This window comes from Clarias gariepinus, chromosome 8 (assembly GCF_024256425.1).
Source record: "Clarias gariepinus isolate MV-2021 ecotype Netherlands chromosome 8, CGAR_prim_01v2, whole genome shotgun sequence".
Taxonomy (NCBI): Eukaryota; Metazoa; Chordata; class Actinopteri; order Siluriformes; family Clariidae; genus Clarias; species Clarias gariepinus.
In genome coordinates this window covers 10,425,708-10,449,298 of record NC_071107.1, presented here as the reverse complement: position 1 = coordinate 10,449,298, position 23,591 = coordinate 10,425,708, and the positions used below count along the sequence as shown (strand labels likewise).

Here is a 23,591-nt window from a genome sequence, read left to right as displayed (position 1 = left end):
GTAGAAGAAGAAGCTCAGAACAGATAATACAACACACAGTGTTAGTGATCTGGACATATTTAGCAATAAATTTAAGTGAAAGCAAGGCAGATTTCAAACTGTGCTATGAACATATCATTGAGTAACCTGCAGCAGCATCTTGCTGCAATACAAATCACCTTCTCGGTGTTTGTCTGGAGTGGTACCTACCCCAACCAAACATTCAGTGAACCCAAATATCAACTCGCCCAACAACTGTCTAATGCTAGCTTGCTACTTTAATAACAGAAATGCCAGAAAAGTACAAGAAACCTGACATTATTAAATCACCATCAGCAGTTTCACTTGTGCCATTGTTTTGTAGCCTTCCAATATATATGCTAAGGTAAGAACAAACCTGTCTTAATATTAACACAATGTGAGGCTGGTTTATTAGCAATAATTAACTAGCTAATGATATATTTCAATTAAATCTGAAAGATTTATCTAGACATGTTTTTCAGATGTTACTTTATCCTCCAAATTATGCAGTTGGAAAATAAAAACGTTTCCTATTCATATGAGGAAGTCCTAGTCTTTTACATGTCTTTTTACATGTCATAATTTCACACTTACTAGGGGTGTGAAATTTTATTGAGGTGGCTACCACAACACTTTATGTTGTGTCCTATAACTCAGCAGGAGAAGATCCTTGCTAGCATTACACATTGGAAATATTTAGAGGAATAAAGAATGTGCTTGTATGGAAAGAAACAATACACACACTGCACACTAACCCCATCATCGCTCTCACCAGTCTTAGCTAGGATACTTTGATATCTAGATTTAAGGAGAGTGATTGTATGACTAGCGATGAGGAGGATGTTTGTGGGGTTGGGGGTGGAGATGTTGAGGCATAAAGGGGGAGTTTTGTGACCAGAAGTTTGCAATGTGTGTCATGTAACCCATGCATCATTACACAAGCAACAAGTCCGCTGTAGCTGCTAGTCATTAATCGTGTTTTTTTCCCCCTTTTAAGTCAAGACTATTATTAATGGATGATCATTGATTCTAGTTAATGACTGGTTGACTTCCTGTGCATTTCAAGCTGTCGATTATGAAAAATGGGCAATAGATTTTTATTGTTAAATTTCTAAAAAGCTATTGTGTTTTTGTTTTTTCCCCTTCCCCATGTGGACCTGTGCAACTGCTGTGTAGTAGAAATGTGCATGTGTATAATGCTGATAACTACATACTCTCAACATGATTGTGTATGGGTAACTGAAACCAGAAGTCTACCCTTTGGAATGTGTTTTTGCATATAATGAGTGTTGTGGAATTTGACTTTTTTTTTTTTTAACACATTCTACACATGTGACAATCTTTATGTGCAGGGTGCAGATAAAGAAGATGCATCACAACCAATACCTAGTGTAATGTACTTATGCACCTCCGTTCTGATTTGTTGTCTTTAATTTGTCTGTTTGACCGATTTGAAAAAACAAAGAAAACCAACAAAGAAGCGTTGCAGTATGCAGTTAAACTTTGATTTCATTAAAAAAATATATTTACAGCGCTTTTATCAATGGTCATCGTTGCAAAGCAGCTTTACAGAATAAAAAGAATTAGTTTGTACAGTGTGAGAAAATGTCTATAAATCATAATTAATAACCCATTCTCATTGGGTGAGTGTTAGGATGCTGCAAGTTCCTAGGAGACCTGTTAACATGGCGTCCACTTTTTATAAAACTGTTTGTGAAAATTTCAAAACTGATGATAGATTATGGAATGGTTACAGACTCCCGTGACTTAATACCGTAAATTAAAAAAGCAAGTTATTACCTGTAGCTGAATAAAGTATTGTAAACAGTGCATGCATGTGATGTGTGTTCCTGACAAGGTTAAAGGCTGGTCAAAGGCTGCTCTTTGGCTGACGTGTGTGTGCGCGCGCGTCATTGGACACTGTGCCACAAACACAGACCCCTCCTACTTTCACCTTCACAGACACACACACGCTTTCTCTCTGCTCTACATAGAAACACTGCTCTGTCGCAATTCTTTTTAAAGGTAAAGTGCAGGTTAATTTGTTTTATTTTTACTTTACAGCAGTGATTCCGTTCGTGTTTTTTTTTTTTTCTTTTCTTTTTTTCTTTGGTTTACGAGTGTTTTGGAATAAGAGCCCGCTTCCGGAATGAATTATGCTCGTAATCCAAGGTTCCACTGTATATATTTAGCAGATGTAAAGCATACATGTCTACAGTATGTTTTTTGTTAGTCCATTTTTATTTCATTTTATTATTATAACAGCTCAAGGAGCAACATGTTTGTGCACTTTTTAAATATTTTAGTTCCGTTTTTAAATAAAGGGTTGAAAATAAATGCAGGAAAAAAAAAAAAAAATAAACAGAAACATTTTCTGTTTTTGCCTTTTATCCGATTAATCGAAAAAAACCCCAACAATCTGCAGATTATTTGATTATTGAAATAATCGTTAGTTGCAGCCCTACTTTAATTTGACTCAAGGTAAGATCATTTAAGATCCTTTTTTTTAATTTATTCACCTCTCCATCCTTGTGTGCATTGCAAAGTAAAAGAATGCAGGTAATTTAAAAAGATTAATAATTCTCTATTGACCGATATGAAAAACCATTTAAAGTCAAGTGTCTGGCTCGCTTTTTCTTTCTTGAGTTTGTCTCACTTCATTGATCATGGGACTCATGGTAAAAATCCAGTTATGAATTCTTTTTTTTTCTTGCTGCATTACACACATAATCGCTATCATTGTTGTCCTTAAAGAAAAGTAAAAAAAAAAAAATTCAAATGATCATATATTTATTATAAGAAGAACTATTTGTGGTACAAAGCTCTAGTACCAAAGTCTTCTGCAACACTAGTTTGACAGCACAGACAAAGCAATCAAACATTTCAGTAAAGAATTTTTATTGCTCTGCTCTAAAAACATATGCCACATATAGAGGTTTTTGTCCATCCTAAAGCACCCTGGTTTCCCACACACCTGTAAATTGTGCATCTTGAAAGCCGTTGCATTCCTTGGAATCTGTTGGTGATTGCTGATCCTGTTGGCAACTGTCCCACGCCTAACCGCAAAAACAGTCAGCCAGGCATTTTAGATGGACTGAATTGTTTCAGTTATACATGTTTATTCCTGTACATGCATTGCCAAGTACCACGTTTAAGCTGTTTGTGGTACGTGACTGATGGCAATGTGTTGCCTATGTTCACTCCTAGAACACGTTTTTTATTTTCTATTTTTTTACTCCATGTGCTGATCCAAAAACATGCGCAACATCTTATAAAGTAGTCGATTTAATTCAATTCAATTCAGTTTTCAGTTGATTGAGTGCAATGTTGTCTCACCATCACATCTGTTTTTGCAAATTGTCAAACCATTAAAAAAAAAAAAAATACACAAACCACAGTTGGAAGGAATGCACAGTTTTGGCAAGTTCCAACAGTTATAATTCCTGCAGCTGAGAACAAAACACACCTTAAGCGTCATATTTGTGATATGTGCTCATCTTAGATCACGCCTCCTGCACGTTTGGACTAGAATTTAAGATTAGATTTATTTATTTATTATTTAAAAAAAAATTTTTTATGTTGTGCTATATTTGTTTTTGAAATCAAAAGGTTGTTCAGTGTTAAATTCACTTGTGGGTCGAGTTGAACACAATTTTACATTTTAATAATGTTTTAATAATAATTATTAAAACATTAATATAATTACTTAAACTATATATATGTATATACTATGAAACTGAAACGCAGGCCAATTTAGTGTTGGAGATTTCATGGCTAAATTTGACCAACCTGGTGGCCAATCTTCATTAATTGCACATTCCACCAGTAAGAGCAGAATGTGAAGGTTTAATTAGCAGAGTAATAGCACAGTATAAAATATAATAAAAAAATTGCTTATATTTGACTGATATGTCACACAATGCACACATTGTGTGACATATGAGTTCAAAAGAGGACAAATTGTTGGTGCGCATCTGTGACCAAGACAATAAGTCTTTGTGGAGTATCAAAAACCACGGTATCCAGTGTAATGTCAGCATACCACCAAGAAGTATGAACCACATCCAACAGGAGTAACTGTGGACGCTAAAGGAAACTGTCTGAAAGTGATGTCCGGGTGCTAAAAAACATAAAACCACAGCTGCCCAACTCACTGCAGAATTAAATGTGCATCTCAACTCTCCTGTTTCCACCAAAACTGTTCGCCGGGAGCTTCACAGGGTCAACCTTTGTTAACTCGTGCCAGTGCCAAACGTCAGTTTCAATGAGGCCAGCAGCAAACATGTATTGTTCTGATGAGTCTATATTCACTAACTTTCCCACAGCCGGGAGAGTTACGGTGTGGAAAAGCCCCAAAGAAGCGTACCACCCAGAATGCTGCATACCCAGAGTGAGGCATGGGAGTGGATCAGTAATGGTTTGGGCTGCAATATCATGGCATTCCTAAACGCGTCACTGCCAAGGACTACCGAACCATTCTGGAGGACCATTTGCACCCAATGGTTCAAATATTGTATCCTGAAGGAGGTGCCGTGTATCAGGATGATAATGCACCAATACACACAGCAAGACTGGTGACAGTGTGTTTTGATAAACATTAAAGTGAAGTTGAACATCACCCATGATTTCAACAAGGGTTCAACAGTGGCGATTTGGTGAGGCCTGTGGTTTAAACCGTCTCCATTCTGTACACTGATCCAGAGTTTTAACACACTGTGCTACCACTACCCCGATCAATCACTAGTACAACTAGTAGAGGTGATCTCATTACACTTGTAGTGACCAGGGAGGTTTTCCTTGCTACTGTCGCCATCACACTGGGCTTGCTCATCAGGACCAATCTTATAATTTTGATTCATACACATTTCATACAAACTTAAATAATTATTTAGATTGTGTAAAGCTGCTTTGCGACACAGTCAATTGTCAAAAGCGCTGTACAGATAAAATTTAATTGTAGTCTTAAGGACAACACGAAGAGGCTCTAGAAAATACTTTACAATGTTACCTTTTAATATGACACGCTTTCAGTGTTTATGTAAATGACCTACTGCTGATGTGATTGTTAAATACACATCAGTCATGAATAGCGAACAGAGCTGCACAAAATGCCACACAGCAAGATGACAGTATGACGAAAGCCTTTATCGAACGATCTGAGCACACAGTGGTTTAATTAAGAAAATAATATGGATGTAAATAAATATAAATCTTGTTTTCATTTGGTTTTGGCTCATGTTATGGGGTCTGGATTGGTGATGTTGGGATTTCTTTGGCGGATTTGGCAATCTCACTGCTGACAAAATGTGCTTGCGTGTTCAGTGGAGACTTGAACCGGGTATAATGGTTTATCATTTCTCCGCTGTCCATTCGTCTTCAGATCACCTGATATGGATGTTAATACCAGGTTTGAACAGGTGCTCAATGCAAAGCTGTGCTCTTTATTCCACATCGTTGACTTTATTCTGTTTCTTTATTTTGTTCTTTTGTAGGAAATTAAACGTCCTCTGGATCTTCTGCTCTGGGGAAGCAGAACAGAGTGATTTCAACACTTGCGACAACGTTCACAATGTACTTCAACACAGAAATGGAAAATGGATGCATTGTTACGGTATGATTTCTACCCTGTGTGAAAGAACCAAAACGTTTTTTGTGCTTTTTAAAATAACAAAATGCTTTGAGAAGAGCTCCTTTCTTCGCTTCATATCGCAGAATAAAAAAACAAAACAGTGCAACACGGAAAAAATAGCAGGATTTCTCACTCATTGTCTATACGATAGCCTATCCTAGGGGACTTGGGGCACAAGGCGGGGTACACCCTGGACAGGGTGCCAATAATTCGCAGGACACACACACAAACACACACACACACACAAACTACAGGCAGTTGAATGCCAATTAGCCTAATCTGCAGGTCTTTGGACTGTGGGAGTAAACCGGAGTACCCGGAGTGCCCTCTTGTCCTCTTAATAAACCTAAAATGGTAGGAATACTTGTTTCCATGTTTTATCGCAAAATAAAAAATAACGCAAAAAATCACAGTTTTACCAGATTATTAAATGAACACAAACCAAGACTGATTTTTGAAAAGCTTCTCTGTTTCCCTGAACTGGGATAATTGCACATGTCTGGAAAAGCTGTATGTCCAGCTGTCAAGATGATTTTGTCTGATGTTTTCTCTGTAGGTGGTACAAAATGAATTTTATTTTTTCCAGACTTGGGTCTAAGACTTTAGTCTGTTCGGTGTTTTCAAGCCTGCTCATTGAAACTGTGGTATGGTCTGTGTCAGGGCTGGACCCTATCCACTCTGAGCACATTGGTTTAACTTGTAAGATTACTTCCTGTTCCAAGTTTTTATGGTGCCAGGTAATGTGGAGGAGACAGAATGCCTTATTGATTTCCGAAAGGATACAAGTGTCATGCTGGCCTGCATGGCTAAATTTTTTATGAGAAGGGCTTCTTCTTTGCAGACAAATTTTTTTTTTTTGGCAGATTTTTTTTCTTTTTTTTGTAGCGTAATTTGGTATGGGTTGTTTCCCACTCATCTTATTAGGAGATTTTCCAAGTCAGGGACTGCTACAGGCTAACTTGCTTCCCTGGATGATTGTGAAGCTGCTGAACGTGTCTTTAGGAGGAAGCATAACACACACTGAGAAAAGTGTTACCTGACTCCTTCTGCTTATTTGAGCTTACAGACACCCACAGTGTCGCTTTGATTGACGTGGGAGTGTGAATACTTTGCGAGTGTATCAGCACAGAAATGACATGTGATTGCATAATCGAAAGGAATTCTCCTACATGAAGTAATGAGCTGTTCACCCGCAAGAGGACAGAATCCGATTCCTGTTACAAACTCAAGTATTCAGGCCAAGTGTGGAAATGTGCTTAGGTACGTCTCCTAGGTACGCTTTCAGTGTAAATCAATTCCTCTATTTAAAAAAAAAAAAAAAAAAGATCTGAATGATCCTATCGTCCCTGATATCTTTCAAAAGTAACCTTTGTTCTTTATTTTCTTCCTTGTAGCTAGACTTTTGTCCTTTTAAGCTTGTCTTTTTGATTAATTCGTCAGGAGGGAGCATCATTTTGATTAATTGGACTAGCTTGTAGAGGCCAAAGAAAGAAAAATGGGTGATGATGGAGTGAGTGCCGGTCAGGGGGGCACATCTCGGTATTCTAATGCTAATCCAATCACAGGATGAGGCGCAAAGCAGGCGAACGGACAATGGCAGCGGAGCCAGAAAGTCTGCTACGAGGCACAGCAAAGCCTTGAAAGGCATGTGAGGCAGGACGACGCCACGGAGGGAAGGACACTGAGAGCTGCCTGTGAGGAGGGGCCTCAGGAGGGAGCAGGGCTTCATGCCAAGTCAGGCTAAAGAGAGGAGGTGTCAGACCAACACCAGGGTATGCTGGTGAGAGATCAGCTGAAGTGTCCAACCTCACTATTGGCATCCTATCTTTTGTATACAGATGCATATCTCTTAATTCTGTAAATGCACAGTAGTGGTTATTATGCGTTTGTGTGTAAATCAGCATTAATATTATAATATAACATCTGCCTAAAATGGTCTTTAGTCTCTCCGGTACAGTATATCCTTTTACACAGAACATATTGCTTTCCTAAGGATTGTGAAACATCAGTGGCTGGCTATAAGATTCTCCGCAGGTGAGCCCTGCGCACTCAGGACAATACCTTCTTTGATTCCAGCGCCTTTTACAGAAACGTATGGCGCCAGTGAACGACCAGTGGAACACTAAACTCCATCATTAGCACCGTGCGTCTGTTCAAGGTGATGGAAAGATTACTTTTTATTTGGTGTATGCGGTGGCACATGTCGTATGATTCTCAGAGCCATTTCTTTGATGCACAGTATGTATGAATGACGATTTTTATTTTATAATTTGACATAATTTATTCCGATCGATCAATTTATCCTGATCATTAAGTCAGAAGGTCCAACATATATAGGGATCCAAAAAATGTACACACACTTCAACAGTTATCTAACAGTAAAAAAAAAATAATAATAATTTAATTATGGTATCAATGTATAGTGTTATGTTTCTTCTAAAGATGTCAGAAGTCACACCCTCAAAAGAGATGCATGTATTTTTCACGTTAATGTGTGTACACATTTTTTTGGGCACACACAGACAGACCGAGCTTGGAAAAAAAAAGGATGTATATAAATGGTGACTGAGCCATTAGTACTCAGATTTTTAGATATCAGCATTTCCTGTTTCATCCCTTTTACTTAAAAAAGAAAAAAGTAATTTTGCGTAAATAAGTGGTTCATTTCATGCTTTATCTGTCTAATTTTACATTTAACCTTAGGGATTGTTGTTTACCACTTATTTAACAGCAGATATAAGCAATTGTTCGTGACCCACTCCCTTTTTTCCTCCTTTCTTGAAAAGACATCAGAAATGCAGCTTGTCATGTTATCAATGAGCCAGAAAAAAGTCAGATGTCCTGAAGAATTTCCCACACTGGAAAACCTGATCGTGGAGCCTTCTTTCATGTTTGTTAAATAAACGTCTCCTCACTGAAGACATCTTTATGTCAACAGTTACATGTTTTTCATCAGTTTATGTGGAGCATCCACCACAGGACTCCTCATCAACGAGTTGTTGCTATGCAAACGAGTTGTTGCTATGCAAACGAGTTGTTGCTATGCAAACGAGTTGTTGCTATGCAAACGAGTTGTGTGAAGCTGTTGATGATTCTTCAATTGACTTGAAGGAATGCTTTACACACTCCTCCTCAACCGCTTAAGCTGGAGGGTTTGAGGTTCTTCTTTCATGTACAGCCAGTTCGATGGCCACCCACAATATTTCAGCTCAACATCACAATATTTTTACTTGACTATCTTGGTTAAGGTTTTTTAATCTGATTCATCCATTAAACAGCCCAAAATTTTTTACTCTGCTTGAAAAGTAACCTGTAAATTCCTTATTGGCACTAATTAATTATAATTTTTGCATTTTTCAGTTTCAAGTTGGATTATTGGATTTGCATTGGATTTCTCTTGATGCTGTGCCTATACCAAATAATTTGGTTACTTAGAGTGTATTCCAGCTCTAACCCTGGGGACCCAGTGTGCTTTAAGGCCTTTTCACATTAGGGCCCTGGGATTGTTTCCAAGTACACTTGACCATAAAGTCTGAAAAAAGTAAAGAAAAAGTAAAGTAGGAAAACCAGTGAGAGCATCGCTTTTGAAATATTGATCATATTAATAGTATTCGGCATCGCACAAAGCCTAACTTCCTCGTTTTCCTCTCCTTATGAGTTTAACAGAGGCTCACAAACCAAACAGTTGCATATAGGTACCTGCTGTAGCAGGAGTGTACCCAAAAACGCCTTAAAATCAAGGAGTGAGGCGCGTGAAACAATAGTTCCTGGGCACGGTACGATTATATCATGTTTGAAAATGTAAAACTGCCCTCAGTGTCGTCTATTCACATTTTTAAACCATAGCACTGTTTTACCTTTCAAATTCCAAAAGCGGGACATGGGCTTAATAAAGGATTTTCATTTTTTAATAAAGTATTATTTTTTTTATTTCACTTTTGAGTGGATGTGTTGTCGCTCTACCTTTTTAATTGGTAACTAATGCAAATATAAACCTCCTATATGTAGCCTTATCTTTTTGTTACAGTCAACAAATACAGTATTTCTAACCTTAAAATAATAAGTTTTTCATGCAAATTCAGTACCCGTGTCACACTGAATACTGCAGGCCAGGTTGCAGTTGCACTCTATCTGTATTAATGTTTAACACAGAAACACGCAAATCCTATGTCATATGCAAATACATTACACTCCACCAGATATTATCTTGAATCCTCTGAAAGTGTTGTAGGCTAGGTGACTTTTTTTGTTTTATTTATTATGAATTTGAGGTCAGGTGTGTTACTAAGAACCACTAGGCAAATTAAACTATTGTGACAACATTTAAAACAGTCAAAATGTTTTGGATGATTCTGTATTTTCCAACGCAAGTAACTTAGCATTTTTTGGCACATTTACTCTGGAGTGTGTAACACTGGTAACAAAATTAAGCTGTACTCTGTCAAAACACCACAGCGATGTTGTCTTGTTCCTCAGCTAACCACAGCAGTCTTCAGTCATTACATATTACCACAAGGTCTTTTTTTTTTATGGTCAAAATGTAAACACAGCTCAAAGGTCATTGAAAATTGTGTGGTTTGTAAATCCTAGTTTCTATGCCTATGCTTTTCCATAAAAGTTCATTCTTTCTAGAAGTAAACCTAGTTATCGCTGTGTTATGAGCAGTGTAGAACACGCACAAGCTCATCCAGTCATGATGCTTGGCAGATGCCTAGATGGCGGGGTTGCTTTTTTTTGTCTCCTTTGCCTTGAGGAGGCCTACTTTGTTCCCCTGTTATCCAGTAAGGGATGTGTGAAAAGTGGGGCACAGGTCGGGGCGCTTTGTCTCCCTCGGGCAAATCAAAAGTGACAGACACCAGCCCACTCTGTCACTAATTTGCACCCCGTCAGCATGGTGGAGTCTGTGCTCAGAGCCACTAATTGCAGAGAAACATGGATGCTTACAAGGGAACAGACACATCATGTTATTAACGCTGGATAGGGCTAGTGTGGGTAATTGCAGAATATCCTTGAACAAATAGTCCGGTAGTTTGAGAGATGGTATGTACTGTATTAGGAGGGCAGTTCGCTGTGTCTGGTAGTAGCACAGTTTTTGTGAAGTAGCCATGTCTCTCCACTGGATAGTTACTATGAAGGAAGTATGATTTTTGCATCTGTTGTTCCGTGTAAAGGTGTGCGCTTTGTCTCATCAGTCCCTGCAACCAGCATGTTCCCTCCACCAATCCATTTAAAAGTGAGCCCTATGAAGGTTAAGCCCTCTATTCATCAGTTCTTGTGAACACACATCCTCTGTATATCAGTCCCTGTGAACGAGGTATGCTTACTAAAGAAGAAGTGGTCTTTGCCTTCTCCATATTTTTTATTTTTTTGCAGAAATAATACACACCCCTAATTGAAATCTCAAGCATGTTTATTTTTAATAATTAACAAATCAGTTTGAGGATTTTTTCGATGTGCGTTTTCTAGTCATGATTACACAGTTTTTACAGTGAGCAGTAAAAGATGATTGCATTGTTTGGCATCTCAGGAGGAATGTTATGCATTCGTTTGATTTGCCTTTTTTCTTAATTTTTTTTTTTTTTTCCCTTCTTCTTTTAGAGCCGTGGCATAGAGGATCTTGTATGGACAAAGCTCTGAAATTTTAGAAAGAAATCCACCCTCACTGCTTGCGTTCTCCAGTCAGCTCCCTGTGACACCACCATTCCTCTCCCCTTTATTGGACTCGATCAGTGCTGGTGTGTGGAGGCAGGGGCGTCTGCAGTTCTAAGTGCTTGTCCTAAAAGCGCTTCCAGGCTGTTTGAGAATGACCCAACTTCACTTGTTCACCATTCTTCTGTTTGAGGTCTGCATCCTCCTGCTCTCTCAGACTGAAGGTAAGGACACTTCTTAAGAAAGGGTTCCTTAGTAATGTAAAAATATGCTAAGTTTAAACCAGAGCCAGTGACTGGCCTTGGTTGAAGTAGCAAATTCAGCTGGGCGAGTGCTGTAACAGTGATTATGCAGGGTTGACTGTAATTATGATTAATATAAACTTGTCCTTAGATGCTCGGCAGAAACACGAGAAGAGAAGATGCGTATCGCACAGCCCTTTTATAAATGATAATCCAATCACACAGGGTTGTCCCAATGTAATCGGGTTATCACATGATCCCAAAAGCTATAAGCCAAACAGTCGCCAACACAGTTATTAGATTGTTAACAGTGTGTGTTCAAATTTCGCATCAATATTGGATCTGAAACAGAATACTCTGATTCTTTGTGTTTTCCTTGTGCTAATGCGGCGTAGAATGTTGTAAAGACCAAGATGCATGTCTGTCCCTTAATGTGTGCTTTATTTTAATGATGTGCCCTGTGATGTGTGGTGAAACTGATAACGTTGTTTGCTAGAGGTCCATAAAGAGGGCATACAGTGCTGTTGGCTCTGGGAACGCACACCAGAACACCCACTAGTTACCATAAACGCACCTGGAGCTACTGTAAAGGTGAACCTGTGGTCCTGATAAAAGCCCTTTGAACAGCCTGTGAGAGCTGTGTTTAAATGCTCATAAACAAGATAAGCTGTTATGAAACTGGCTGTTTCTATCATGAAGCTTGGTCCTAAAAACTGTTTGCAATAAGAGATCAGTATGTGTTGAGTATTGTGTGTTTTTTTTTTTTTTTTTTTTTTTTTTTTTTTATAAACCAGTTGCAGATTACTTGTGAAACCTTTCCAGTTCTGTAGTGGTCGTCAAATGTCGTTTCAAGTTTCGTAATAAATAAAATGGAGTGATTTATTACAGGCCTTGTGTACTAAAAGTAGCTTTGACAAAAAAAAAATCAATCAAGTAATGTGATTCAAATATGAGGGAATTCTGGAAATACTTTGTGTGAAAAATGAGCACATACCAAAAGTCAGATACAAAGCTGCACAACTCTTAAGTGTGAAAACTGTCTCAGTATAATGTGCATCGAGTTCTGTTGAGTGACTAACAAACCACATCTTTCTCACAATCCCCCACCATTCATCCTACAGGAAGCTGTTGGCCTGATTGTTGTCACTCTCTCTTCCTTTTTGCACATTGACTATTTCCTGTATAACACTGTGCGACTCGCCACAGGGCACGGACATTTCCAAACCATTGTTCTCCGGAAATATTTATTCTCAGTGGTGTCACTTACTCACTTTTAGCTCACTTGATGATAAAGGTTTTGTGCTCATTCAGTAAGAAGCGGTATTAATAAGAGAGGCCAGATCCTGCTTAGGTCCGTCCATTATATTGGACAACTGGCCAAAAAGTTAACTTGGCAGAATAAAAAAAAAAAAGCACCCTTTTGCTATTTAATGTCATGGGAATTGCACCCATGTCTTGATTTAATTTGTATCAATCTGGCAACATTGCCAACAAATGCCAGCATGGCAAAGTTAACAGATTAAACAAATTCCAAGATTGCAGATTGGCTTGTTTTGTTCCAGCAATCATACATCAGGATGTTTTTGACAGGTCTGACTGTAGCAGACTTTGTCGTTTAACTATTGCACATGCAGAAGATATGATGTTGACACAGCAGCCCGTATCATTCACCTCCGATCTGTAGTCTGCGGTATGTATGATGTTGGCAGTCTGAATAACATCAAACATCTTTCATGTTTGTGGTGTTAGATTTAACACCTTACTGTCTCATGTTGCAACAAGTAGCATAAAATGCAAATGCAGTACTAGAAAAACAGGTGATTAGAATTTGGCTCTTGTCATGAAATATGGAAATATTTAGTGTTGGAAAATATATGCAAAAAACCTCTCACCAAAAGTTACCCTGACAACAAAATAAAAAGATGTACACTTTTTTTATTTATTTATTTTATTGTATTTTTTTTATTTTACAAATGTATTATTTTTTAAATCTCAATAACTAAATGAAAGGTTATCTCATGATATAAGAAAATATAACCACTTATTGTCACTATTCAGAAAAAAAAATTTTTCTTAGGGAGGATAAAGATTAGAGGTTGAAGCAATGAGAGAGGTCATGTGGAGAGTAATGAGTTTGGATTGACCATATTCCAGAGTAATGGCCGAAGCAGGATAAGAAGGGAAGTGCATCAAGCGATGCACCCATCATGCATAGTGCCCGTTATACAAGCCTCTGAAAGCAGTTTGTTTCAATTGGTCAGGTCTAGACTCAACAATGTGGCAAAAAATAACTTTTTTTATCAGCCGATGACCTAAATCTACTGAATGATCTGGTTATCACTTTCGTAAAAATTTTCCTTTCCCCAATATTCCAGGATTCAAATTGTGAAATAGTGGTTCTGGGACCATGAGATAATTTCCACAAATGAACTGGCCTTTAGATTTAGATTGCATGCTGTAATCAAAGCTCTAAGGGGAGTTAAACAAATATTAGTGTGCATGTTTTACTTGGAGGCAGTGTATGACAAACAATTGGATTAGAAACCTGTAAGAATATGAGCAAATATGTCAGTCTGAATGGTGAGATGATGAGCTTTTCATAAGTATGTTTCATTAACAGAACAGTTTTTTATTTATTATTATTTTTTTTTTTATAAAATTGACATAAGATTTATCTTGACAGTATTTATAGGCTTAATTTAGTTTCAGCAATCCAACAATAAACCTTTAGAATGCAATAATAAATAGAATAACAGTATAAAATATGTCTTTTCTAATGGGTTGTGATTGCTACCACTGTAACAATTTGTTATTGTAATACAGCCGAATCAAGCTTTAGCTGGCTGTGCTTCACAGACTCATTTTAGATAGCTTGGGTTTAAGAACGCTTTTTTATTATCCCTTTGTCCTGTGTTACTTTAAGGATGTGTATCTGTGTTTGTGTGTGTTCGTGTGCGTGTGGGGCAGTAAATGGAGAGGCTTGTTGGGGTGCGGGGTGGGGAAGGGTGTTTTGCCAGACCTCAGACTCCACCATGACTGCAGCCGAATGAAGCCTGTGTGTGTGCGTGTGTGTGTTGAGGGGGAAGGCCATGAGCTCAGAGGTTTCCTGGCTTCATCTATCACAACTTAGCCAGGCACAGCACAGCAACAGGAGCCAGAGCCTTGGCCCAAGTTAAATGTCTTAATTGCTGTCAGCTTGAAAAACTCCATTGGCTTTCTGCTGTACAAAGATTCTGTCCTTTCTAAACTGTAGCCATTCAACTTCTGACAGTCACATTCAGAGCTGTGATTGGTATTTAAACTGCTGCTCATTGTATCTGCAAACAAATTCAAATGAGCTTTATGACCATGGCTGTACTAAAAGGAAGAATAAATATGCTCAGTATTCAGGACCTGTGAATGCAATGATGCAATGATCTGAAAGGATGCCTTGGAGACTGCGCTTGTTTCTGGACAATCTTATGGTTCCGATGCTAGTGAGCGGAAGCTGAAGTTAGTGAGGTGGGGGGGGTGGATCTTGGAGGTCTTTCTGGTTTTATTTCGAGTCTTGGCTCATTTGATGCTTATGCAGGTTGTTCCTGACTCGAACTTTCCGCTTAGCTCCTGCACTCGAGTCTAAACTAAGCGGATTGTCATCATCATCATCATCAGGAGGAGGGATTGCCCCGGCCTGGCATCAGGACCAACGTGGCCTCTTCTGTATAGGGTTATTGGCTAGCTCGATTACAGAAGTAACCTAATTTACTTTCTCTTAGTGTTATGTAAAGTCTAGACAGTCTAGCTCTACTTGTATAGATGCTGCACTGCAGCCTGCAATATAGTGGACAATATTTAGTCCCTATTTTGAATAGTTTGTAAAATAAATAGTCACATAGGTAAAATTTTTTTTTGTACCCAAGAGATAATTAAGCAGTAGTGTTTTAGGCTAATTGTGCGACACATTGATTTAGGGTGAATAGTGGTAAAGTGGGACAATGGGTAAAGTGGGACAGTTAAGCTTAATTTATATCTTTGCATGGATATGTTTTTATTACTAAAAATCAACAATGAGTTCATCATTAGCAAGTATGTGATAAAAAAAATATATTAAAAAAATGTGTGGCTATGACATCACTTCCGGGGTGTGGCACATCATATTTAACAACCATTTTCAGAAAGTGTCCCACTTTACCACTATTCACCCTAATTATCTCAACGTTGTACCACGTGAGCTGGAGAGGAGAATGAAAAAACAAATGTTTTATTAATACTTGGGCACTCGTACGATAAATAACTAAATCATAATAAAACAATCATAATCAAAGGACATTTTTCTGCAATGTACATATTATTATACCTTTTCTGCTCTCTTAAACAACTGAAATGGAAGAAATACCTGCTTTCCTTTCTTTTCCTAAGGCTATCAGTTCTGCCTGATTAAGTTGTTTATCTCAGTGCTTTACTTTAAGCTCAAGAACAGAGAGCCAGCATTTAACTTCTCTGCTGCCCAAAGCTGGAACCAGCTGCCAAAAGATCTCCGATACACTTTGGGGGGGAGACTTTCCTACTATACCTGTGAGACTTTCTGCCCACACTGTAGCATTTTCCGCCCTTCGAAGTAACTTTATGTATAAAATGTCCATCTTTTATCCATTCAAGCGGCCATTGCTAAGTTATGGTTGGCTGTATTGACCTGTGGTTTTACATCAGCAGGCCTTGTTTATAAGGAGACCTTTTGCAACCTACGAGTGTACAAAGACACACTTGTACACAAACCTACCAAGCACAAGGAGGACATCCGAACTCCACAAGCACAGACCTGAGGCAAAACCTGAAACCAATTTACCTGTTTTAAAAGCAGTATCATCTTTGGTTCTGTTTACCATATCCAAAAAAAAAACCTAATATAAACATTTAATATTATTATTATTATTATTATTTAAATCGACTGATGTTGTTTGATCTTGTGACTTTTTTGTGCTGCTTGACTTTCAAGAGTTAATGATTGCTTAAGCTTATTGCACAAGGTATCTACAAGATCATGCCACCTTTTATTGCGCCGCCATTGCGTTCTGCGTGCGGGCAGCAAGCAAAGTTATGAAGTGAGTTAAAGCACACTGAAGGCTCTTTTATCTCCCTTGGATATACAATTAAATCACTGAGCCCTAATAAAATTAGCTCCATGACTAGAATTTAGCCAGAATTCCAGATCAGCGGCAGCAGAGAAACACATGGATGGAAAGGGGGGGACAGACTGGCCAATAATGAGATCTAAGAGAGGGGTTTACCGGAGGAGCAGACTGCCATGTTTCTGTGCCTCTGAGCTCTACACAGAGCTGCTTAGGGAGTGATTTGCTGTCTTACCGACATGTCTGGACTCGACTGTCTAGAGTGGAGTCATGCTCCAGAGGAAGTGCCTACAGCGGCAGTCTTACTTGTACACGCACACACACACTCACACACTGTTCTGCCGTCAGACTGCCATCTTAAAAGGGGTTGGGGGGGGGGGGTGATAGCTAACGAAGCAGGAGGAGAGGTTTTTACTCAGCAGAGCAAGACTATATGTGGTCACTAAAATAAAGATAGATATGAACAAACCTGAGGTTATGTCCTCACTGATTTACGTTGTAGTAAAATTATAGCCAGCTTCAGTTCATTATTGGGTCAATACACACATCCGTTAATCATACTTTGGTGCACTAAGGATGTTTGATTTAGCAAAATAAAACAGAACTTTTCAGGATAGATCAGGCTGTGTTATGATGAATTTTTATTAATTTCTTTGTCTTTTTTGCTTAAAGAGTAAAAAGAGAGGATGCATTATGGAGGAAACAACTTTATGGATAACATGCATTAACAGGAACTACCAGACATGCAAATGCATACAATGTTTGCACAGTTACTGCAATACACTCTTATTATACTATACACCATTCTAGACATATAAATACTAACTGCATTTCCTTGGCTCCGTACTGTACATGTACTCTGCACAATGACAAAGTTGATTCTAGTCTAATCTAATATAACATCTTGAAGATATTTTACATATTCCACATATGTAACTTAAAAATGGGTTGGGGGATAAATACTTGGTGTGGTATTCAAAAAATCAACTTGGGTTGAACTTTTTCAGCATACTCGATGTTGACAGTATCTGTGCAAGGCTCTGGACAAATGTAGCATTTATGAATTTATCTCTCACATCTTTGCTAAAATAACTGCTATGAAACTGCAAACAGTGCACAGAAAATCCTACCAGCTAGAAAAATTTGGCTGTGATCTGCCCCCTAGTGGTAGAAATATTAATCTTCCAGGTTACAGAAAAGGTTTATACATGGTGTTGTACATTTAACTGTAATAATTTAGGCCAATCATGGTTTTTGCACTGGTCAGTCAGATGTTTTGTTCTTGTTCCTACAGCTGGTCAGAACCCAGACCATGTGCTCCAGGGGGTCGGCGGCAAACATGGCTCGGACTCCAGAAGACCAGCTCCTGGTTCGACCGTGGAGCCTGAGGACGCACCACGTTTCCTCAGCTGTTCCTGCTTAGGCCACTGCCCAGAGGACGCCAAGAACAACACCTGCATGTAAGTGATTGCCACCAGAAAAAAATAATAATAATCTAGAACACAAAATCCCTTGGTTTGACATACTGAGTTAATGTTACAGGACAAATGGGCAGTGCTTTGCCATCATTGAAGAAGATGAAAATGGAGAGGTGTTCGTAAGCTCTGGCTGTATGAAATATGAAGGCTCTCATTTTCAGTGCAAGGTAAACCTACAGGTTGATGTTCATAAACAGGTGCAGGCTGTTTGAATGACATGATGTAGTGCTGTAATAAATAATAAATGAACTTTGTTTTACAGGATTCGCAGTATGCCCAGGCAAGACGAACCATTGAGTGTTGTCAGTCTGACTTCTGTAATCGAGATCTGAAGCCTGAACTGCCACCACGAGAGCCAGGTCAGCTCCGGCCTATCAGATATTCAACTATACTTACTGTCCAAAAAAAAAAAAAAAAAAAGGCCCACATTCTTATATTTTGTTCTTCCGCCTTTAGACTCAATAACGGCACACAATGTGTAGTGTCTAGTTTATTTGTAAAAATGATTCCCAATGCTCCCAGAACCACTCTTTCATTATTTTAGACCTGGAGCCAAAAGGGAAGAAATACTCCATAGATGTGAGAACTTGGTCATCCTGGTCTTCTTCACCTGACTTCGTTTTATTGCCACATAACTTTGCTAAGCCTAGACTTGAGCAGCTTAAGCATCCCCAAATCATAACACTGCCTCCAGAGGCTTGTACAGTGTGGCCCCTGTGCAGGATGGTTGCATCGCTTCATGGGCTTTCCTTGTTACCCTCATGTACTCTGGGAATGGGTTTAAACCATGCAACCTTTTCCCATTGCTTCAAAGTCCAAACTTTATGATCCCTAGCAAATTTAATTAAATAAAATTATTTAGTATTCCATTTAATTTAATTTTAATTGTTTGGTATTCCATATAATATAAAATAAATAATTAATTAGTCTGATTGAGAATAATTAATTTTACATTTTTCTCTCATGATGTCTTGGAGAGTTATGTTTAAATCTACATCCAGATTTTTTAATTGCTGCTATGTGATGTGGTGGTAAATTCTCCTGTCAGATAAAAGAAATACCACCAAACACTTGAATATGCTCAAATAAAATGTTTTATTCCCAATCATCCCAAACTCCAGGTAGCAATTCTTGCCCAACTATACAAATTGGATTTGACAGTTTTTAGGGTGTACATGGGTGCAAGCATCCCTAAGTCATAAATCATATATCATGAATTCCTAAACATAATTGGTTATTGGTTACATATATTAGCATAATACGTCCTACCATTTACTACGGTTTAAAATTAATACCTAATATAGAAATTAGGTATTGATGGACATTGTGACCTTTTTGTAATTGTTTTTTCCCAGAGGTGTTCCTTGCTCCTTATTGGCTGGCCTTGCTCATCTCTGTTACTGTGTGTTGCTGTATCCTCGTCTGCATCACTGTGGTGTGTTACTACAGGTACGACCTTTATCTGACCAGTGCTTGTTTAACTAAGTGTTTTAGATTTTAAAGATAAGCTGTAAAATCAGCATCTATGTAAGATAAAAAAAAAAAAAAAAAGTAAAAAAAAAAGTAAAAAAAAAAAAAAAGATTTAATCTGGAGGAGTGTTTGATGTGCTCTTTTATAAAGTTCAGGTTTGAGAAGGAATACTGATCTGATTATGTAAAAGCACAGACTCAGAAGAGAACATGTATCTTACAGTGCGCATTTCCAGTTGCAATGACCGTTACTATTACCGAGGATTGTCCAACAATTTTAGACTGTAAAATGGAATAACTGAACTTTTTCCAATTTTAGTGGGTGCCAGAAGGCTGAAAGTGAAATATGCATTTCACCTGCCAAGTGCTTTTAAGGTCTTTGCCATGGATTTGTGACATTTTTCTTGTTTTAATGTGTACTGCTGGATCATTCACTCTGAGAGGAAATGAATAAATGCACATACCTTAACACTGTTGAAGATAACTGATACCCACATCCTGCTACTTTTACATCTTTGGAGAAGATCTTTGTTGTCTGTAGACTTTGTTTGGATGTGATGTATCCTACTTCCAGGAAGGTTCGATGAAGGGCAGCGATAATGTGAGATCAGGGTCAGTTGTGAACATGTTTTTATTTATTAAATTTTTTTATTTTGTATATCAGGTATAAGTGGCAAACAGAGAGGCAGCACTACCACAGAGACCTGGAGCAGGCCGAAGCCTTCATTCCTCCTGGAGAATCCATCAAAGACCTCATCCACCAATCTCAGAGCTCAGGCAGTGGCTCTGGACTCCCCCTGCTGGTGGGCACCTTCTCATGCATTCGCTGAAGCCCATAGAACTGTGATCAGTTCCTGTACATTACTGTTGCTTTTACACTAATCACTTTCTGATCTCTGTGTTTAGGTACAGCGTACCATTGCGAAGCAGATCCAGACAGTGCGTCTAGTTGGGAAAGGCCGCTGTGGTGAGGTGTGGTTGGCCCGCTGGAGGGGGGAGAAGGTGGCAGTGAAAGTGTTTAACACTCGTGAAGAGGCCAGCTGGTTCAGAGAGACTGAGATCTACCAGACCGTGCTTATGAGACATGAAAATATTCTGTGTAGGTTTTTCAAATTAATAATTTAAAACTGTTATTTGTTTGTCATGCATTAGAAGTCAGGGCATCTGTGATTAAATATTAAGAAAAGCTTTGCAATGATTTTTTATTTTGAGGGTATAAACCATTTACAGAAAATAAATAAATTAAAAAGCAGTCTTGGCATTGGAAAAACTTTTTTTTTTTTTTTACTGCCGATCCCAGTATTACATAATTTTAGGTAGATATAAGTGTTGTTTGAAGAAACTGAAATTGTATTTATTCCAAAGTAATATATATTTTTCAAAAACCTTCTCCCGGGTTGATAAATTACAATGGATAAAAACAATGTTTTGAGGACGAATGCAGCTTGGTGGCAGACTCTCACCTCAACAGAAATTTTCATTGGTTCAAGTAAAAAAAAAAAAAATCCTAATTTATGCTTTTTGTTCTGCATGGATAAATGTAGTTTACCCACAGTTCTTATTTTTGATCCATTTTAAAGAGTTTTTGAGTTTTGTATGCTTGTATTGTGACACTTTATTTCATAAAGTGTTGTATTGCTGGTTGTGATTGGACAAAACCCATGTAATAATTAATCATACATTATCCTTCATCCCCAACAGGCTTCATAGCAGCTGATATAAACGGTACAGGTGCCTCCTCCCAGATGTACCTCATCACAGACTACCACGAGAACGGTTCTTTGTATGACTACCTAAAGTTCACAACCCTCGACACGCAGTCCTTGCTGAAACTGGCATACTCGACAGCATGCGGTCTGTGCCATCTTCACACCGAGATCTACGGCACGCATGGCAAACCAGCCATTGCTCACCGAGACCTGAAGAGCAAGAACATCCTCGTCAAGAGAAACGGCACCTGCTGCATCGCCGACCTAGGGCTGGCCGTCAAATTTAACAGGTTCTTTTCAGAGTCAAAATTAGCCTAAATTAGGTTTTGTGTCGATGCTGGTTTAAGAATGGCCATCCAAAGATCTGTTTATTTATTGTAATATATTTCTCCTTTTGTTTTAGTGACAGTAATGAAGTTGACATCCCTCTGAGCACCCGTACAGGAACCCGGCGCTACATGGCCCCAGAGGTTCTCGACGAAAGCTTTAGTAAGAACCACTTCCATGCCTACGTCATGGCCGATATCTACAGCTACGGATTGGTCATGTGGGAGATGGCGAGGCGCTGCGTCACAGGAGGTACTTTTTCAGTAACAGCATTCCCCCAAATGTTTGATTCTTTGCATTTTATGATTTTAGATCTCTTAGAGCTTTATCATTAAAGTATATATTAAAAGAACAAACCCTAATGTATAAACAAAAAACAAGCACAAGAAAATATTATACTACTGTTCCTATTTTTTTAAGGGATAGTTGAGGACTACCAGCTGCCCTATTACGACATGGTTCCCTCAGACCCTTCATACGAAGACATGTTGCAGGTAGTGTGTGTTAAAGGATTGCGGCCCACTGTGTCCAACAGGTGGAACAGTGATGAGGTAAGTGTTAAAATCTGCTTAAGTTTGGTTATCATTGTCTTTTCAATTTAATAATTGTAACTACTTGCATTGAAAAACATGTATGACGTTTGAAACTGACATGTAAAATGTTTATTACCTGAGATTTGAGTGCTGTCTCTGTGTTCAGTGTTTGAGGGCGATGTTGAGGCTGATGTCAGAGTGCTGGGCCCACAATCCACAATCTCGCCTCACTGTTCTACGAGTCAAGAAAACATTAGCCAAAATGGTGGAACTCCAGGACATCAAAATCTGAGCCATCTCTAAACTGGGTTTGTTGCCAACAAGATCAGACTCCGTCCTGTTTAACACGGCCTGTGAGAGATGGAACTCGATGTCAGTGCCGTCTTTGCTCCTTCCCTGCTTGACCTGTGGGGAGCACGTGGAGCCAGTTTTTGTTTGTTTGTATTTGTTTTGCTTTCTGTGAAAGCTGTATGATCACAGGCTTTGAACAGATTCAGACTGCAGCTGTTAAAGTCTTGGGATGGACAACTGACCCTTCTGCCTTACACACCATTTTATGTGTTTGTGTCAACTGTGTATGCATTTCTCTTTTTTTGTTTGGGATAAACTTAAATTCCTGCCATATGGAAGAACTTTTATGAGTCTTTGCCAAGCGCAGTTATAAATGGACTTGTAAATAAAATTGTAATGTTAGACTGCGCAAGCTAAAAAAGTAAGAAACGTTCCACTAATAGTGGTTCATAACGCCAGACACTTCAACCTTTAATACTGTCGTATTAGACTTCCCTGTGTACGTATGTTGAGTTTAGTTAACACTTTAATGTAGTTAGAAATTAGTGTTCAGATAGTTCACACTGGTTGCTATTAGAAATGTATTATGATCTATTCCTCCACTACAATTCTAAATCCTGTATTTCTCATTATTTTAAGGGAATATTTTTATTACATTTTTATTAACCCTTACTTAAATAGATGTTGTTTTAGAATTGGTGTCCCGGTATGGACTGACTTTCAGAAAAATTTACATTTATAGACCATGCAAACAGAAACACACGAACACACCAGCCTTACTTTACCTTTATTGCTTTTCCATGCCACTGAAAAAAAAGTAATGAATCACCATGACATGGTTCTTTATACACAGGAAGTGTAGATCAACAGTGCAGATTTTAGTGCCAGATTAATACTATGCCTTATCAAAGTTTGCCAACTTTTCCCAATGTTCTAATAGGTAAAATTAAAGTGAAATATAAATGAAAAAGTTTAAAAAAGGTCATAAAAATGCTTTTCAAAAATACATTTGTTGGAAAAATATAAATACGTAAAGATGATGGTGTAACTCAACATACAATATAAAATAAAATAACAGAAAAATTGCTGCGTAAGCAATATGTGCACTCTTTGGCCAGCAGAAAGTATTTTGGATGAATGAAAAGGATTCTTTTT

At 38.3% G+C, this 23,591-nt stretch overlaps 1 protein-coding gene across 1 annotated transcript in view; it reads left to right on the top strand.

The window, feature by feature from the left end:
- The window catches only part of bmpr1aa (bone morphogenetic protein receptor, type IAa), a 36,187-nt gene extending 12,600 nt beyond the window's left edge, over positions 1 to 23,587 (top strand). The window contains exons 2-13 of the mRNA XM_053501483.1: positions 5,493 to 5,611; positions 11,228 to 11,502; positions 17,923 to 18,088; positions 18,171 to 18,273; positions 18,369 to 18,465; positions 19,462 to 19,555; positions 20,241 to 20,379; positions 20,483 to 20,675; positions 21,278 to 21,575; positions 21,689 to 21,864; positions 22,033 to 22,163; positions 22,312 to 23,587. Of these exons, the coding sequence (XP_053357458.1) occupies positions 11,433 to 11,502; positions 17,923 to 18,088; positions 18,171 to 18,273; positions 18,369 to 18,465; positions 19,462 to 19,555; positions 20,241 to 20,379; positions 20,483 to 20,675; positions 21,278 to 21,575; positions 21,689 to 21,864; positions 22,033 to 22,163; positions 22,312 to 22,437 (1,593 nt within the window). The 5' untranslated portion in view covers positions 5,493 to 5,611; positions 11,228 to 11,432 and the 3' untranslated portion in view covers positions 22,438 to 23,587. The remainder of the gene's footprint in view (positions 1 to 5,492; positions 5,612 to 11,227; positions 11,503 to 17,922; positions 18,089 to 18,170; positions 18,274 to 18,368; positions 18,466 to 19,461; positions 19,556 to 20,240; positions 20,380 to 20,482; positions 20,676 to 21,277; positions 21,576 to 21,688; positions 21,865 to 22,032; positions 22,164 to 22,311) is intronic.
- The last annotated feature ends 4 nt before the right edge of the window (positions 23,588 to 23,591 follow it).